The sequence below is a fragment of the Anser cygnoides genome, chromosome 1 (genome assembly GCF_040182565.1).
Source record: "Anser cygnoides isolate HZ-2024a breed goose chromosome 1, Taihu_goose_T2T_genome, whole genome shotgun sequence".
NCBI lineage: Eukaryota > Metazoa > Chordata > Aves > Anseriformes > Anatidae > Anser > Anser cygnoides.
In genome coordinates this window covers 100468294-100482518 of record NC_089873.1, presented here as the reverse complement: position 1 = coordinate 100482518, position 14225 = coordinate 100468294, and the positions used below count along the sequence as shown (strand labels likewise).

Sequence of the window (14225 nt, the reverse complement as noted above, 5' to 3'; positions counted from 1 at the left end):
AGTTTCTTCCCATCCGATAAACAGAAAACAGCTCACAGAGCATTTACCTTCTTCAGTGGACACTGGTGTGTTTTTGCTAGGATTTCATTATAGATATCTCTTGTTTCCTCTCTGCCAGGTACCACAGCTTGCAGAAGGGGGACAAGGAACTTCTCTGCAGCTCCAGGGTTTTGGTGTACTGAGCTACGCAACAGTTGCCCAAAGAAACAAGAAAACCTGAAAAAGATTACACATTAGTAGTTCTCATTTTTCAGTGGGTTTTGCATTTAAGCCAGGGATTCTTTCTGCTTGTTACGAGTAAATGTGCTGACAAGAATTAAGGAAAGTGCAAAAAGAAGACAGTGATTAAAAAAGGAACATTTAAGGGTGATGCACATTGAAGTCAGGCAAGCAGACAAGGAACAGGAAGAGATACAGAAATGAACAGACTGGCAAAACCTCAAAAGTCAAGTGGACAAAAAACCCACATGAAGATAATCTCCCTCTAAGTCACACAAATGGACCTCCACGCAGTCTGGTTAAGCTTGATAATGATTACTCATGTTAGGCATACTTGGTTTTCTTTTACAGGATGCAAAAGTTACAAGACAGAACAAAACAACCACAGATTGCTCTTGTTCTGATATTTTCCTTGCATTGGGTTCCTTTCAGAAGCCTACCTCACCACTTTGAACACCTGAAAGTGATTGCACTTCCAGTCAAAACAAAGTCTTAATAACAGAAAGTGAAATCAAGTAAAGAGAGAGAGTAACTAACTCACTGCAACAACTTTCAGGCAGTAGCAGAACTTGGCAGTGACATTTAAAGCAAGTGGAAAAGCTAATAAAAACTAAAACTTATACCTAGCATCATTCCTGGAGCAAAACCAAAGCTGTTTTATTGTAAAGCATGGTAAAAAGTCACAATGCCAGTGAAAGGGAGGAAGACGGAGCATTCTAAAAACTGCTATTTGTCTGGGATTGAATATATACCTTTTTGTATTTAACGTCTGAGGCAGCAGTTACGATGATCAACCCTAACTATTCCGGAACAAAACAAGCATTTTCAGTAACGTAACCCAGAAGTGAACCCAGAAACTGTCCCACAGCTGTACTGCAGAGCACAGCCATCAGGGAGAGCAAGAAACCACCCAGAAGCCTCAGAGATAAGCTTGTGTGGGAAAACCTGCTAGAACAGAGGTTCTCAAATGGAAGCTCACGCTACTGAAAAGACTCAGAACATCTAAGAGCAGTATGCTGAGCGGGTAGCGCTGCTCCTGTGAGGAACTAGGACATAAGAGTCTTTATACCGTCTGTGATTTGGTTCTAGCAGTTCCCAGCTCCAGCCTCAGTGCCCACGGTCATTAACCATGCACACCAGGTTGGAAGGTGCGCGTTCCTACAGTGCCTCTGTATTTCAGAACAAGGCTTTGTAGGTGGGAATAGGTCAGCATGTGCTCTGGAGCACTGCAGCTTCCAGAGAGCAGTGGGCTTATTACACATGGACCTGAAAAAGTCCATGATTTCCTCATAAGAGTGACTGTAAGGTATAAATAACCGGCCTTGATGTGAAACCTAAATGAATGGCTGGCTTAGGCCAGTAAACCAGAAGCAATTGCTGCTGCCATTAGTCTTCACGTACGTGAATTTTGCCAACACGTGGTCTATATGATGCCCAGGTAGCTGTAGCGAGGTGGGGGTTGGTCTATTCTCCCATGTGCCTGGTGACAGGACGAGGGGGAATGGGCTAACGTTGTGCCAGGGGAGGTTTAGGTTGGATGTTAGGAAGAACTTCTTTACTGAAAGGGTTGTTAGGCATTGGAATAGGCTGCCCAGGGAAGTGGTTGAGTCACCATCCCTGGAGGTCTTTAAGAGACGTTTAGATGTTGAGCTTAGTGATATGGTTTAGGGGAGGACTTGTTAGTGTTAGGTCAGAGGTTGGACTGGGTGATCTTGGAGGTCTCTTCCAGCCTCGGTGATTCTGTGATTCTGTGAAAGCACATTTGCCCAAAGCCTGACTTCAGAACTACGCTCACCTCTCCTCAAACGTCTCCAGGAGGCTCACCAGCCAGAGGTAGCATGGCATATCGAGATTATAGCGGAAGAGCAGCTGTAAGTAGAGGTTTCCTGAAGTGGCTGGTGGCTGGTAAGGGGTGCTGAGCCTTGAAAAACTCTTCAGCGTGACAGTGCTGTTCAGGCAAGCACCAAGTACAATGGAAGGAGAGGACACCACAGGCTTTTGTATGAGGTGGACATCGATGAGCTGAGAGAGACAGACATTCCAACTTAAGACAGGAAATGAGCAGGCTACCATGAAGTCATCACCCCACCCCAAATCCTTTGTTACTCTGTTGGATGGTCTATAAACCCAATGGAACTGAAGTACCTGCCACTGCTGAGGCAGGAATCAGATTATCATTTCAACTCTCACGACCAAGCCTGGTAAGTAAAATCCCTGATTTTATTTCAGGTACTTGCTGAAAAAGTTCCAACATTCCTGCAGTCTTCTGTTGACCCACACATTTGTAAGCCATGCCCCAGGGCAAGGGTTTGGTAGCCAGGTGAGAAGAGACCAGAAGTTGCCCCAAGTCAGGTAAAAGCCAGTTCCAGCCGGGTCCAAAAGGGTCCCACTGCTGGCCAGAGCTGAACTGATGTGCAACGCTGGTTGTGCCCCTGGAGCAGAAGACTGAAGAAAGGGTAAAAAACTGCTGTGCAACAACAGCTGGTGAGAGGAGTGAGAAAATGTGAGAAAAACAGCCCTGCAGCCCCCAAGGTCAGTGCAGCAGGAGGGCAGGAGGAGCTCCAGGCACACAGCAGCAGTTCCCCTGCAGCCTGCAGAGAGGCCCCCGGTGGAGCAGGCTGTCCCCCTGCAGCCCATGGGTCCCACATGGAGCAGATCTCCACGCTGCAGCCCGTGGAGGAGCCCCCGGTGGAGCCCGTGGATGTGGCCTGGAGGAGGCTGCGGCCCACAGGATTAGGTTTTCTGACAGGAGCTGCAGCCCATGGGTAGGAGCCATGCTGGAGCATTTCTTGAAGAACTGCAGCCCGTGGGAAGTACTCCATGTTAGAGCAGGGGAAAGTATGAGAAGGAAGGAGCCTATGAAGTGCCAGAGACGAAGCATTATGAACTCATTGCAACCCCCGTTCCACATCCACCTGCACCGCACAAGGACAGGGTGTAGGGGGGGAAGAGGAGGGAGAAGAGTCAGGAACAGAGTGAAGTTGAGCCAGGGAAGAAGGAGAGGTGAAGGGAAGGTGGTTTGAGTTTTGTTTGTTTCTCACTTTCTTACTCTATTTTTAATCAGCAATAAAAGAACCTTCCCCAGTTTGAGTCTGTTCTGCCTGTGATGGTAACTGGTGAGTGATCTCCCCGTCCTTATCTCAACTCAAGAGCCTTTTCCCTCCATGTTATTCTTTTCTCCTGTCTGGCTGAGGAGGAGGAGCAATAGCACAGCTTGGTTGACAGCTGGCCAAGATCAACCCACCACACCTCACGAGTCTCACAACTTTACCTCCACACATGCTCCTGGTCGCAGTCCACGTGCAGAGTTCAACAACTGCTGGTAAGCAAGGCACAAGCAGACTTTGTTATCAAGTTCATAGAGACCAGCTTGGGCATTGAGTATTTTGGTGACGGTTCCCTAAATAAAAAGCAAACAGAAAGTTACAATTCTGGATTATATCCCAGAGTATAAGAGACTCACAGGCCCGAGTGATAGGGAAATAAATTCATGACGACAATGAGATCTTGCAGGCCAGGAGCTGAAGCCCTAGAGCATGAGTGGGTGAAGGCTAATGCTACAAATCCTTACCACATATGAGATCATCTTGGACTTTTTGGCTGATCCTAGCCTCTCCTCTTCAACTCTCAATTCTAAGGAGTCACTGAGCTGCTCTGTGGTCTCAAGGGAAGCAGACAGAGAGGATTCTCCTTGCCAAGCACTGTCCAATGACTGCTCCTTTACCTGCTCTGCACAGTAAGGCAGAAGGCAGGAAGAAACACCAGTGACAAACATCCTTTGCCCAGATTTCTTCAGGCTGGACATACTCAGGCCTGTTACTGTGTACTTGTGACCCAACTGGAGAGTATGGTGCCATGCCAGCTGGCTGGGCTTCTAGAGCAGGGAAAGAAAAAGTGACATCAGCATCTCCTGCATAGGAAAAATATTATTCCCAACCCTGGTAACCCCACCTAATAATCTCTTCTTTTGAGAGGATCAGCTCACACTCTTACTAAAAGGGTGATATCTGCAAGATGTTCGAGGGCAACGCAACTGCAGAAGGGAGGAGGGTTGTACTTCTGCAGGGCATAGCAATAGACTTACGGTACATGGACTATTGTAGGCTGCATGGAATGAGACAAGAAGTGTCACTAGTAAAAGGATACGTAAATCAAACTGAGAAGTTAAGGGCAAGCTTCAAAGAATGGATTGACCAACATGTACACAAATACATACGGTGGGCAAACTCCAAGGGCTTACCTGCACCAGCACAGGGACCCTAACAGCTGAGGTGAAGCACTTCAGAAAGAGAAAGAAGAATGTCTTCCGGTGAATACAAAGGAGAGGGCTGAGCCTGGCCAATTCACCTGCCACGTTGAGCTTTGGTCTTTTCTTACATGGAATCCTATAGGACGATTGAGGAAGCAAAGCAAGTCAGAAATGGAAGAACTCAAAGCATCTCAAAACCAAATTACACAAACACATAGCATGCACCTTCTGGCAATAAAGGATCTAACAAAGTCATGTGGACCATTTCTCTGAGAGGTTTTCAAAACAACACTTGGCTACAAAATTCTTACTTTAACTTTTCATATACTAAATCCCTTTGACATTTTTAAAATCCTTAATACTTGAAGACAGCGGGATTGTGTTGAAAAGATTCACGTTCCAAGACAAGAGCCAGATTATAAAAAGCTTTACCACAAACAAGAAGCCAATCATAGGTTGAAAGGGGAAAAAAGAAAGTCACAAGCAATTCTGCAGCAGAAAACAGAACTCAGTTCTGTAGATCCATGCAATATGAAACTATGAAGTCCCTAAGGCTATAAACAAAAGCGGCCTGAAAGCAACAACAGTCTTCTTGACAAACTTGGCACAGAGTAAAAGAGCAGCAAAACTGAAAGCAGATGAGAGGAGAAAAGGGTGGCATATATTTAGTCATTTCATGGTTTCATTTCAAAAAATGAAGAAAAAAAAAAACCACCAACAAACATTTTTCTTTTAAAAAAACAAATACTTATAATTTTCATTTAAACACCTACTGAACTTCAAAATAACCATTCCACTTACTCTGAACAAAGAAAATCTTGATTCTTAGACAAAGAATATTATGTAATTTAATAAATTTTTAAAAATAAATGCCAGGACCTCAACGTACACAAGTCCCAAGAACAACATTTGATGAACTTTATTGATAACATCGTTAAAGAAGGAACATGGAAAACTGGTCAGATAACAGGGACCAGCAGAGAAGCTTTAAGTTAACAAAAGTCTAATAGTGTACACACTGAAATATGAAAAAAGTTTTCTTGTTTAGAAAGTTGTTGAGCTAAACCAAACACTTAAGCTCAAATAAGTTGTTCATAAGCAGAGAAAGCCAATTAAACCAGAAGAACATAAAGCACCCTCACTAGTCACTTTTTAGTGTTGCATCTAGAATTGTCTGCTCATGAAGATAAAACATTATCTAGCACAACCTGAAACTATGAACTTGAGTAAGACTTGCAATTCCTTTGGCTACTTTTTCCCCTGTCAGAAAAGGGGAAGAGCATCTCCAGTCATAGGCTTGTCAAGCTGGTGAAGAGGGCTTTAAGCTACAGTTGCCAGGGGAGGGGAACCTCACTCCATCCCGCTCCTCCCAGTTTGACGCCAGTGTCAGTGATAGGTGCCCAGAGCCTGGAGAAGGGTCACAGGTCAGCAGGAGAGCACCTGAAGAGCAGCACGAAGTAATTCCAGCCACTCCAGCCAGTAAGGCAGCTTCATCAGGGGCCCAAATCAATGTCTCTGCGCTAACACATATGTGGCGTGGGGAATAAGTAAGAGTAGTTAGAGATGCACATGCCTGCAGGGCTATGACTTCATTGGCATTACGGAGACATGGTGGGATGGCTCCCGTGACTGGAGTGTTGGAATGGAAGGATACAGGCTCTAGGGGAAGGACAGGCAGGGAGAGGGGGAGGGGGTGTTGCCCCCGGATCAATGAGCAGCTGGAGTGCAAGGAGCTCTGCCCTGGAATGGGTGAGGAGCTGGCAGAGAGCTGATGGGTCAGGATTCAAGGGGGGACAGGGACAGGTGACGTTACAGTGGGGGTCTGCTACAGGCCACCTGGTCAGGAAGACCAAGCAGATGGGGTCCTCTAGAGACAGCTAGAAGTAGCCTCATGTTCACAAGCCCACGTCCTCATGAGGAACTTCAGTGATCTTGATATCTGGTGGAGGAACAGCACAGCAGGGCAGAGGCAATCCAGGAGGTTCCTGGACTGCACTGATGGTAACTTCCTTCTCCAAGTGACAGAGGAGCCAGCGAAGAGACGTGCTATGCTGGACCTCATTCTCACCAACAAGGAAGGGCTGTTGGGGAATGTGAAGTTCCAGGGCAGCCTTGGCTGCAGCGACCATGAAATGGTCGTAGTTTAGGGTCCTGAGGGCAGCGAGGAGGGAGCACAGCAAGCTCATTACCTTGGGCTTTCGGAGAGCAGATTTTGGCTTCTTCAGGGATCTGCTTGGTAGAGTACCATGGGACAAAGCCCTGGAGGGAACAGGGGCCCAGGAAAGCTGGTTAATATTCAAGGAGCTCCTCCTCCAAACTCAAGAGTGATGCATCCCAACGAAGAGGAAGTCAGGCAAAAATGCCAGGAGGCCTACACAGATGAATAAGGATCTCCTGGCCAAACTCAAACAGAAAAAGGAGGCCTACAGAGGGTGGAAGCAAGGCCAGATAGCCTAGGGGGGGAGATACAGAGAAATCATCCAAACAGCCAGGCGTCAGGTTAGAAAAGCTAAAGCCCTAATGGAATTAAATTTGGTCAGGGACATCAAGGGCAACAAGAAAGGCTTCTGTAGGTACATCGGTGATAAAAGGAAGATTTGGGAAATTGTGGGCCCTCTCTGGAAGGAATGGAAGATCTGGTCACCTGGGATACGGAGAAGGCTGAAGTACTCAATTACTTTTTTCCCCTCAGTCTTCACTGGCAATAGCTCCAGCCACAGAGCCCAAGCCCTGGAAGGCAAAGGCAGGGACTGGGAGAATGATGAACTGCCCACTGTAGAAGATCAGGTTTGAGACCAGCTAAGGAACCTAAAGGTGCACAGGTCCATGGGACCTGGTGAGATGCATCCGTGGGTCCTGAGAGAACTGGCAAAAGTAGTTGCTAAGCCACTACCCATCGTATTTGAGAAGTTGTGTCAGTCCAGTGAAGTTCCCACTGACTGGAAGAGGGGAATCATATCCCTGTTTTTAAAAAGGGTAAAAAGGAAGACCCAGGGACCTACAGGCCAGTCAGTCTCACCTCTGCACCTAGCAAGATCAAGGAGCAGATCCTCCTGGAAACTCTGCGAAAGCACATGGAAAATAAGGAGGTGATTGGTGACAGCCAACATGGCTTCACTAAGGGAAGATCACGGCTGACAAATCTGGTGACTTTCTACAACAGGGTTACAGCACTGGTGGATAGGGGAAGAGCAATGGACATCATCTACCTGGACTTGTGCAAAGCATTTGACACTATGCCCCATGATATCCTTGTCTCTACATTGGCGAGACATGGATTTTATGGATGAACCACTCGGTGGGTAAGGAATTGTCTGGACGGTCATGCTCAGACAGTTGCAGTCAACAGCTCAGTGTCCAAGTGGAGGTCAGTAACGACTGGTGTTCCTCAGGGAGTCAGTATTGGGACCAGTGCTGTTTAATATCTTTGTCAGTGACATGGACAGTGGGATCGAGTGCACCCTCAGCAGGTTTGCCAGTGACACCAAGTTGAGTGGTATGGTCGACACGCTGGAGGGAAGGGATGCCATCCAGAGGGACCTGGGCAGGCTTGAGAGGTGGGCCTGGGCAAACCTCATCAAGTTCAAGAAGGCCAAGTGCAAAGTCCTGCGCCTTGGCTGAGGCAATCCCAAGCACAAATACAGAGTGGGCAATGAATGAATTGAGAGAAGCTCTGAGGAGAAGGACCTGGGGGTGTCAGCGGATTAGAAGCTCAACATGAGCCAGCAATATGCGCTTGCAGCCCAAAAAGCCAACTGTATCTTCAGCTGCATCAAAAGCAGTGTGGGCAGCAGGGCGAGGGAGGTGATTGCCCCCCTCTGCTCTGCTCTTGTGAGACCCCACCTGGAGCGCTGCGTTCAGTTCTGGGGCCCCCAGCACAAGAGGGACATGGACCTGTTATAACAAGTCCAGAGGGCCACAAGGATGATCAAATGGCTGGAGCACCTCCCCTAGGAAGACAGGCTGAGGGAGCTAGGGTTGTTCAGCCTGGAGAAGAGAAGGCTCCAGGGAGACCTTATAGCAGCCATCCAATACCTAAAGAGGGCCTACAGGAAAGCTGGGGAGGGACTCTGTGTCAAGGAGTGTAGGGATGGGACAGGGAGTAATGGTTTTAAACTAAAAAAGGGTAGATTTAGATTAGGTATTAGGAAGAAAATTCTTCACTCAGAGGGTGGTGAGGCACTGGAACAGGTTGCCCAGAGAACCTGTAGATGCCCCACCCCTGGAAGTGTTCAAGGCGAGGCTGGATGGAGCTTGGAGCAACCTGATCTAGTGGGAAGTGTCCCAGCCCATGGCAGGGGCGTTGGAACTGCATGATCCTTCCAGCTCAAACCATTCCATGATTTTCTTATACTGTAAGTATCATTTCCACTGAAGAGAACAGCTAACTCTTAGTATCTGACATTTAACTGGCATTTATCTCAGCAATCTGATAAGAACTTGACCAGTGGTATATATTAATTTCATATTGGAAAGTAATTCTGGATTCTAATGATACTTTTGTTTCACTGTAAGTAAAAAAAAAAAAAAGGAAAAAAATTGTGCTAAGCAAAGTAGTGAACTTTAGCCTCAGCAAAAGTTTGAGTGATCATTTTGTTCTCATGCTTTTTCTGTAGTAGACAAATTGTAACTATTTCCTGAGGTATTTTGATTACTTTGCCAAAATACGGAATAAAAATTTCAAGTAAACTCCTGGAAAATAGCTTATTGATGAAAAGTGGCTTTATTACATAACATTTACTTCCATCACTCACCATCCTGCTCCCACCTGTGGCAGAAGCATAACGTGGCTCTTCCTAAGCCAAGCACTCTTTGTGATACCTGCCAAACCAGAGCCAACAGCACTACGTTGCAGATGACCGCGCTAGGCGTTTACCTGGAGGCAAGCAGAGGCTCAGCCGATGCCGGGTAGATGACTGCAGTGCTGTCAGGTACTTTCTTTGGGAGGAGATTTACTGGTATGGGATCCAACAGGATTTCTATGTACCCTGCTGCACCCTGGTCTGTCTGCAGTATGTATGCCCAGCTTGGGAAGAGGAACAGTGACTCCAGCCACTCCAGTTCAAAATGCAGGAGCTAAGGCAAAAGACAGAGAGATAAAACCTTGAGATGAATTACAGTATTTTTTCTCAGCATTAGTTACAATGTTAGTCTACTAATTTGCTGTTACACACACCATAAACTCCTATTCTACTGCTGGGCTTCATTACCAAATGACAGCAGCGTTTTCTACCCACTTCCCTGTCTTGCACAGAGAACTTCTGGCCTTCCAGATGCAAATCTGGTGCAGATTTGCTGAGCTCTACAACTAGCATTTCCTGAATTATATCATTCCCCCCGTGAGGCTTTGTTATTTCCAGGCTATTTTTCTAAAATTCTCACTTGCCCTCCTTTCCCATGTTTCGCGTTAGAAGACGATACCAACAGAACTAAATCACTTTTGCCTATTCTTCACTTCCCTGGAAGGTACAGCCTCGTTGCTCTTTCATCACCATTCCAGGGGTTACCTAGTATTTAGACTCCCCGTCCTATGACCTTTAAGAGGCTTTTTATGTGACACCACTGTCACACAAGTTATTACTTCCTCAAAGTATGTCATCAGTGCATCACTGAACAACCACTGCAGTTCTCCAGAAAGTTATTTCTTCTCCACTGGCTGAAGTTCAACAAAACCAGGATTCTACGATCTCCGTGTCTCCCAGGCCACCTCATGCTGTTCAACGTGTAACAGGACTGTACACTAGGCTTACTCTTCTCTTTCTCCAGGCCAGTACGTTCAATATTTGCTCTCCTAGCAATGACAAATTTGACATGTTCCATCCTCTCCCCGGGATGTGAGCTTGCTGTTTTCACGTCAGTTACATAGATGTGTTATTTTTCTCAGTACAGACCCTGGCAAACCATTTGAAGCCTGTGGCGGTCTGAGACAGAGCCCCAGAAGCAGAAATAGACACAGAAACCCTCAGACCAAGGACATACCTCACAAGGAATTATCCCAGTATTGTCTTTCACATATAGGCAACCATCTACCAACTTCTCTTTGTCCTCTTGCCTTCCATCTGTTAAATAGCCAACCAAGATCAGGTAAGCCCTCGGCAACGAGCTGTGCGTGGATAAAGCACCTTGTCCTTGACGAGCCCATTCTTTAAATTCATTAGTGCTCCAGGTCAAGTGGCTGCAACATGGCATGCACTGCTGACTCTTTAGGTCAGAGATCGAGATGAAACTGGAAAAAAATGAAAAGGAAGAACATAGAAGCATGAACTCAGCCTGCAAAGTTTAGGGATTACAGTGATCTTAGGATTGGACAAAGCTTGGCCCAGTCAGAAGAGCCTTAGCCGTTGGCATGGTTTGATGATACCATATGGCAAGAATCAACCCATTCACTGGCATTTATCAGGGATGTCCCTCAGCTCAGCCAGCATGTCTGTTCAGCCCAAGTATCCCCTCTGAAAACAGACACCCTTTGCTGCTACAGTCACCTGAGTAGGCAGAAGACCTGGAAAATGTAATAATTGAGAGCTGACAAAATGGAACATGTTTTCAATTTTTTAGTAACGTGGGGGGAAGGTGGGAGAGAGAAGAGTTTAGACATTTTTAACTTGAATGGGAGACTGAGAAAAGCCCAACAACTGCTCAAGACAGCTTACATGTCAGTAATGAACATAGGTAAACACCAACTAATTCCATCATTTAGTGTGAAAAGTGCTGAGCTGTAGCCAAAGCAAGGCTGAACAACTTCTACATGAAAACTGTGCCAGTTTTGGAACAGATTTGCTCCTGTGCATAACTTACCTGATACAAAGTGGTGAGATAAGTCAGTAATCTTAGGCTGTGCCTTCACCTGTAAGAACACAGCCAAGTGAGCCCTGAATCTTTCCATCCACATTCTGAGCCTTGGCAGGGCGTGAGAAGAAAGAGTAACGCTGACATCAACCACAGTTGAGGCTCTCCCCATCTGAGCATCTATCATGCTTGGACTGACCACGGTACCGAATATGGGAGAACAAGACAGCATCCTCACTGGACCGTAACCTGGCTGTCCGTGCTAGAGAATTAACAAAAGTCCTCTGTCCATGCAAACAGCAATACTGTAAGAGCTATTAGTATTGCCAGTCTCTGGCTAGTGATTTGGTACTTGTTTCCAGTGAGGTTGGCTGACAATTTCAGGTTGTGAAACTGCAGCTGTATTCGCAACACCCACTTCTTCAGGAGCTGAAGATAACCACATTCAGAGAATATGAATTTGAAACATTTCACTTGATAAGTCAGGTATCAATAGTTCAAAGCCAGAAACTTGTCTAGACAAGTGATGGGTCTGCATAAGCTATAAACAGTACTTGTATAAAAAAATAATCAGAAGAGGTAAACGTGTGTAGGTACTTGTGTATTTGGCAGGAACCTCAACTGTAAAGGATTAGCTGAAAAGGATGTAAGCAAACTGCTGCATCCTCAGAGATACAGCAAAATTGGGATTAATACTGATGCCTATGGTCTACAAGCAGAATACAGTGCTGTTCATGTTTTCATTATGAGTGTTGATTGCTTTTTGGATAAACCAAAACTAAAGGAGTACGCTGGATCCTTGCTATCGTATGCAAGTAACTAGTGAACCCTCCTCTGGTGCTCCAGAACTCAAAGGATAACTGTGGACACCATATGCTTACAAGCAGCCCAGTAGCCTCTCACACAAGCCAGGGGCTTTAACAAATGTTCCCCCATCATGAGTTGGAGACGGCAGAAATAGATCCAGGTGATCCAGACCATCCAACGTGGACCCTTTTCAGCAAGCTGCATGCTTTTCACGATGGTAAAAATACAAAAGGCTTCCACCTACTAAAACAAGGACCACGCTATCCTAGATTCCCTCTTCACAAACCTCAGCGGGCTAACACTGACAGATATCAGTGCAGCCTAGCGGGATCCAGCTGCGCACCATCCAGCTCTCAGCGAGATGCCCCACTTCGCTTCCGCGCCCTCCCTACCGCAGACTAGCGGATACGGTGCTTAATCATACCGCAAGAGCGATCGGGGGCACGTCGAAGCCAAGAGGACGCGTGCGGTTACCCGTCTTCGACAACAGCCCTCCCACCCCCAGCATCCGGGGCGGGCTGCGCAGCGCTGCTTTGGCTGCTGCTGCTGCTGGTTGTGGTGGCGGTGCTGCTGGGGACGCTGCTGGTGGTGCTGCTGCTGCTGCTGGTCGTGGTGGTGGTGCTGCTGGGGATGCTGCTGGTGGTGCTGCTGCTGGTCGTGGTGGTGGTGCTGCTGGGGACGCTGCTGGTGGTGACGGTGCTGCTGCTGCTGGTCATAGCGGTGGTGCTGGTTGTGGTGCACCCCCAGCCCGGCTCCGCGCCCCCCGGCTGCACCCGGAGCCTGGTGGGCGGTGTCTCCTCCTCATGCCCGACACCCCCCCATGTCCCCCGTCCCCAGCCCCGTCCCCGGTCCCGTCCCGTCACCTGTAGCCGAGCGGCAGCTCCCCGCGGCCCGCTCTCCTCAGGCACCGCAGCACCGCGTCCAGCTCTGGTGACGGCGGCGGCTCCGCGCCGCCCGGCTCCTGTCGGGTTGGGAGCGCTCGGCGGACGAAGTCCCCGGCAGCCTGCAGCCAGCGGCGCTCCTGCGGAGAAGCAGACACACGGGGCCTCAGCGCGGCGGGGCCGGGGGACCGGGCGGCCCGGGGAAGCCCGGGGCTCCCTCACCGCCGCGCTGGGCTCCGCCATGATGGCGGCCGGGCCGCGGTACCACGGCAACGGGGCGGCGGCGGGAAGCGCGCGGGGCCCGCCGGGAGCTCCCCCCCCCGCCCCGCTCCAGTCCTGTGTGTGGAGATTTGCTTTGGGGGGGGAATAATTTCTCTGACACTCGTGCTGTTCTGGTGAAGTGGCTTTTTTCTTTTTTGGAAGGCCGAAGGGCCGTGCAGAGCGATGCCTCATGCACTCGTGTGATGGTCTGAGGTGAATGTGAACGCTCCGCGAGAGCTGTGGTTTCCCCCTCCTCGTTCCATCTCTCCCTTTAGGAACGGGTGTTGTGTTGTTCTTGGTCAAGGCAAGGGAACGAGCCAGGCAAAACTTGGTAAACCTCTTCCATCCCTACCCCTGGAGGTGGCCACTGCCAGGTGAAAGGCAGCCTGGCCATCTCCAGCCCTGCAGGAAGCTGCTGCGGACCAGCCGGAGCCGGCCCCGAGGCTGAAGGGAGCGGAGCCATGAAGCTGCGCTGCTCTGGTTACCTTGTGCCGTGCACGTGCCGCTGCTGGCTTCTGTACAGCAGATAAGCAAGCCCGGAGTACAAACAAGAGCGTGGAGATGTTTGGCTTCATCTGAAACAATTCAAGGAAGGCCCAGTGTTGATTTTATGCATGTCTGGGGCTTCTGCATGTGAAACGGGAATGTTCTTCCAAAACAAAGCTTAGTAGCTCAATCGAAAGACCTCTGAGTGCAGTACAGAGATAACTGCAGAAAATGGGAGGACGGTGCCCTGTCACAAACCCTCCCCATGGCAGACTGTCCCCTGTCCCTGGTAAATGGGTGCAGCAGCTGTCCCACTCGTGGTCCCTCCTGTTCATGACACCTGTCTCTTGAAGTAGCAATGGCCAACGCTGGTCATCCTCAGCAGGCGAGGGGCAGGAGCAGATATACAAAGAATAAAAGTTACCTCAGGAGCAGAAATGGCTCTGCAACATGAGGGTGAGGCTTTAGGAACAGCAAATAAAACAGAGTTCTTTATCATTTAGCCACTTATTCCTCACTGTGTACGTTATTTTTCA

General features: G+C 48.3%; 1 protein-coding gene across 3 annotated transcripts in view; it reads right to left on the bottom strand.

Moving 5' to 3' along the window:
• Positions 1-14225, bottom strand: part of CTC1 (CST telomere replication complex component 1) — a 22003-nt gene extending 7778 nt beyond the window's left edge. Inside the window, exons 1-9 of one of the 3 annotated variants that reach the window (XM_048047593.2) lie at positions 13689-14225; positions 12925-13082; positions 10448-10694; positions 9345-9544; positions 4460-4604; positions 3791-4093; positions 3491-3619; positions 2015-2241; positions 48-216 (exon numbers count right to left, since the gene is read on the bottom strand). In XM_048047593.2, the coding sequence (XP_047903550.2) occupies positions 48-216; positions 2015-2241; positions 3491-3619; positions 3791-4093; positions 4460-4604; positions 9345-9544; positions 10448-10694; positions 12925-13082; positions 13689-13778 (1668 nt within the window). In that variant the 5' untranslated portion in view covers positions 13779-14225. The other 2 variants (XM_048047594.2, XM_013196406.3) reach the window with 2 other exon arrangements.